The 5,144-nt window shown below is 36.3% G+C and overlaps 1 protein-coding gene across 1 annotated transcript; it reads right to left on the bottom strand.

The window, feature by feature from the left end:
• Positions 1-1,865: 1,865 nt before the first annotated feature.
• Positions 1,866-4,572, bottom strand: LOC144573928 (uncharacterized). Its single transcript, XM_078323703.1, has 6 exons — positions 4,492-4,572; positions 4,339-4,375; positions 3,126-3,712; positions 2,631-2,797; positions 2,098-2,164; positions 1,866-2,010 (listed from the first exon to the last, which is right to left on the bottom strand). The coding sequence occupies exons 1-6, from the start codon at positions 4,570-4,572 to the stop codon at positions 1,969-1,971; spliced, it is 981 nt and encodes a 326-aa protein (XP_078179829.1). The 3' UTR covers positions 1,866-1,968.
• Between the last annotated feature and the right edge of the window lie 572 nt (positions 4,573-5,144).

Raw genomic sequence — 5,144 nt, 5'->3', positions numbered from 1 at the left:
AGAAAAAAACAGGGGGAACTTCTTTGGGGGTCACTAGATATCAATTAGCATCACTGGATCTCATCTTATGACTTGAACATGTGCTTTCTGGGATCAATGTGCTGATGATATATATGTGATATATCCAAACACTTTTGAGAGCAAGTACTGAGATAAGTTGTATCTATATATGTTTGAGCAAGTACAGATTACCAAGAACCAAAAAAAAAAAAAAAAAAAAAGTACAGATTACCATATCTAAAATCCGGTGTTTTATTGCAATGGCACAAGATGTGAAATTTAATTACTTGTCCCCTCCTTGTACTGCTAAAAGCAATATGTGGCGGCCTGATTAAGATCCAACCAACTACAAACCTCTAGGAACACTACTGTTTATGGACAGTGATTAAGATAAATTTGCATCTCTCACCCTTTATATTCCTTTTTGTTGTACACAAGTTCCTGGAACAACCAACCAATATATCATATCAGTAAATAGCATTTGAGAGGGTTACAGAAATTCAATACCGTTTTTACATAATCACACAAAGGTATCAACAGAGCAACAGACAGCTATCCATTGGTATAGCAAGAACTTGAACTCGGTATCAGGAAAATCCTAGGGTTTTATGTTTTCAACCAAAACCAAAAATTAAATCAACCTAGAGGTCCTAAGCTTAGCTCACAAGAAACCAAATGTCAAAAGAAGCGAAATTTCAATCAATCAGCTTGCTCAATCATCATTTACACAAAAATTGACTTGCTTACTTGGTCCTTTACAAGTTACCAAACCAAAAGAGAGAGAAAAATCAACATCAAGAAAGAACGTGAAGCTACCAGAAGCTTTTTTGAGAGAAAAAGAGCAACCCTGTCAACGACTAAATCGCATTCCAAACCGCGATTTGGTTTACACAAAGAAAAAACCTATCTAATTGATGAAGAAGAAAAGGAATAGTTGAATAAAGGAAGGGTGGTGAGAGAATTTGGCCAAGCAATGCGAATGATGACTAATTTATTCGATGGAAATTTCATGAAACTTTGCGAGAGAAGAGGTTTGAAACGACGGAAATTGGATTCAAGAGGAGTAAACTAACGGGTGGCAAACTTTTACCAATGCTAAACTGCTAACGGATATCCGTTTTATTAAATTTATGGATACAAGTAATTATCCGTATCCATCTCCAAAATTAAAATTGTATCCGTATCCATATCCGCAAACTATCTATACATTCAAACATCCGAATCCGCAAAAATCCAGATACAGATCCGAATTTTTCGGATAAAATTTGATCCGTTTACACTCCCAACTAAGTTAGGAGTGGATCTGTGACGAATATAATCTAACATTCACATGCAGTGGGGTCACAGCGAACATAGCTATGGAATAGAAAAAAAAAAAAAAAAAACCGAGACGATTTGGTTCTCAGTTGCAATTTTCACAAGAGAATTTTTTTTCCGTCCCGGACAATTTCGGCTCAGCCTCACCCGTTAATGAGGCACAGTCAAACATGTACAAAAACTTGAATTTACAGGTTCTATAATAAGTAATAACAAAACCAAAGCACATAGTAGACCAATCTAATGAAATCTTCTTTCTGCCTGTAAACATTCCCTAGAAAATCAATGCATCCATCAAAGAAGGAAAAACAAAAACATGGTACTACCCTTATTCAGAGGCACCATCGGTAAAAATTCTCTCGGACATCTGAGTGGCAAGCAGAATTCAAAACGCATCTCCCTTTAATTTTTGTAATAAAGTTATATACTAATACTAACCCTATCTATTTGCAAAGAAAACTTGGAGGCAGTATTACTGGAGGAATGGTAAATAACTTGAGCAATATGGAACAGGCGGAAGAGAACAAAAAGAGCCCATGAACAACATCTACAACAAAAGCTTTAGAAACATCAACAGGCCTAACACCCTATCTACTCCTATGATATTCTTACACACACAAAAACAGAAAAACCAGCAACCATGCATATACCTCAATAACGGGTCATGTTCCTCCACTTGTCCTTCAAGTCAACCTGCGTTAATATATTTGTTATATTAAAAATATTTCATCCTTCATGATAGAAAATTTGACTTTAGTTTGAGAAAAAAAAATATCATACTGCAGTTCGACCAGTAAATTCATCTGGGTAAGTATCCAAAATTTCCTTCCAGTTGCCTTTCCTAATCCTTGATTGCGAAATACAAAAATTATGTTAGAAATTACTAATTATACCACCACAACAAAACAAGAGGGGCTTATTTGACCAGATAGGATAAGGAATGTACCAAGCACCTTACATTAAAAAAATATAATCTGAAATTATTCTTTCACTCACTAATACAGAGAGGAGCAAGAAGAAAGAAGGAAACAATCGGGTATCTACTAACAATAAGAAGAAAACTGGGGTTATCAACTATTATCGATATACAAGGTATACAACTCTTTTATACAGCCTGCGTAATAATCCCGTGTTTCATAGATGAGTGACTCGTCATGAGGTTTTATAGGAACAATGAAATTATCTTGTCTGAAACATAGGAGGATAGGAAGTATTACCATGTAAATAATAACAGCCATACTTAAGGTCAGACGATCAGACAAGCAAGCATTAAAAGAATTATTTTCTCAAAAAAGGATAAAAAATGTTCATACTCCTTTACGGCTTTTCTCAAGGCCTCTTCCTCGTGAGGCTGCCATCTGAGCACCCGTCTTCTTTTAGGTATTTGACCTTTTTGATTTTGTATTTGCTGGGTTCTTTTACTCTGCATAACAGTCTGAGCATTCTCCATTTTGGGTGCATCATCTATTGAGTCATTCCACTTCAAATCACAAAAAGGAAGGAAAAAGACTATTAAACTATAAGCTCAAATCTCCTGGTTATAACATAGTCAAACTGAAAAGCATTTCACGGGAAAGATTTTCAATTTTGAAGTTTGTTTGTTTGTTTGTTTTTTAAATTAGTAGGAAATATGCATTTTTGGATGATATTGTTGTTTGTCCCGTTTACACTGCCGAATTCAGATCTCACGCAAAATAATTCTATGAGAAAAAAAATAAAAGAAATAGAAGGTCGGTCATTAGCTCAACCAGCACCAGGCAAGACCACAACACGTTCAATATAGTACTGCTACAGTAAAGTCCACAAACCTCAAATGTATGGGCACTTGAATTTCGATCCATAAATTTATGTACTGGCACATGACTAAATCGATTATTCATTTTGACATTTGTGTTGTTTGCATGCGATGTAGAAGCATCATTTGCATTTCTTAGAGTCCCTTTGCCATTCTCTTTACTCCTAACTTGTTTTCTTTCATGATTCCCACAGGACTTTGTCGGGCTCTGCTGATTTTCCTCGCAAATATGGTTTCGTTTGTCACCAGCAATACCATTTTTACTGGCACTGGTACAGGTGCCATCAGCTTGTCTAGCACCCTTTTTGGCTGGAGATGTTTCTGCTTGGTTTGCTCCTTTGTCAGACTTTTTACTTGGTGTAAAGTCACCGTCTACTTGTTTAGCACCAGGCTTGGTCGCCAATGTTTCTCTTTCATTTCCTCGAGTTGAATTTTGGGTTACTACTCTGTCCGACCTTCTACTTGAGGTAAAGGTATCGTCGACTTGTTTATTGCCAGTTTCGATTGGAGATGTTTCTCTCTGAATTACTTCAGTTTCTTTCTGAGTTGCTCCTTCGTCAGACTTTTTGCTCGGTGCCACATTTGCAACCTTTTGCTTCTCTGTCAGAAATTGTACAGTCAAACAAATAAGTTCCTAAACAAGTCGATAAGGGATTGATGAATCAAGCTGTGGTTGAGGTAACTGTTGTAATTCTGGCTCCAAAAGGCTTGTATTTATGTTAGGTGTCATGAGAAGAGACGGCAGAAAATAACGAACATCGTTGTGTAGGTGGTGAGAATGGTTGGTCCATTGATCTGACAAGGTTGTGAGAAGAAAGAGGCGACTAGGACTGATTAAAAAAAACCATAGAAATTTGTGAGGTAAGAATATGATTTCTCTAGTATCCACTTCATACCCAATTATGCGTACCAGCATACTAAACTAGAAGAAATCACAGAAAAAATGCCAATAGATGACCTAATTTGTATAAAATAACACATAACAAGTAATTATACATATTGTGATTAACAAAAAAAAAATGCATGACTTGTGAGTTCATTACTCATATTCAGATAACATCAAGTCATTTGATTTTTCAAAATTATCAGACTGGGTAGAATTCAGATCTAAATCAAGAAAGATGGGTTCTTAAGTTGGCGGGGATACAAAATGTACTGATTTAGGATTAGGCATTTGATTTCTACGAGTATCTCTGATTTCTTAAGAAGGGAGATTAAAAAGATACCTATTTTGTTGAGCTGAAGAAGAGAGAAGGGGCGATGCTAAGCAATTCGGAGGAGAGGAGGCGGTCCGCTCAGTTGATTGAAAGAATCGGAAATGAATTTTCTTCCGCGATTGAGAGAGAGAAGGGAGGGAGCGAGCGTGAGAGCGAATTTGCTTCTTGCGAGTAGAACGGGGAGTGAGAGAGCAGATGATGCGACGGTAACTTGACGAAACGCTCTGTCAAGTGGAGATCCATCTGATGACACGAATCTTGATGCATAATTGAACGGTACAAATGCCCATCGAACAAGCTCTGGTCCGATGGGCTTTGGAACGCCCCCGCTTCCGAGTCCGGATCCTCTATTCCTCTAGACTCTCAGAAAAATTTAATATGTGATAGGATACGGATACGGATACGGATACGAATATAATTTTTAATTTTAATTTTAATTAGAGGGAATTTCATGTATACAATTCAAAAACTTCAAAATTAAGTATTTTTTTCTTCTAAATTTTGAAATTACATATTCCTTCTAAACTTTAAAAACTCACAAATTTATACATTTTATTATATTTTTATATTAAAACTCATTCGAAATTTATAAAATATCCATTTTATCCTTTATTAAAAACATAATAAGCTCCATCAGACTCAAATTTGATTTTGAAGAGTTCCTATACCGTCCGATCCGCGCACATCGCTTCAATATATGTACATGTTCGCTTCAAGATCTGCGTTGATCTAGCACGCACGGATATTAAAGCAATCCTGATCCACGCGCAACACATTAAATCTGTGCATGTTGCTTTAATATATGTGCGTGTTCG

This window comes from Carex rostrata, chromosome 22 (genome assembly GCF_964058835.1).
Source record: "Carex rostrata chromosome 22, lpCarRost1.2, whole genome shotgun sequence".
Taxonomy (NCBI): Eukaryota; Viridiplantae; Streptophyta; class Magnoliopsida; order Poales; family Cyperaceae; genus Carex; species Carex rostrata.
The sequence above is the reverse complement of the archived record's forward strand: the minus strand, read 5'-3'. Positions and strand labels throughout refer to the sequence as shown.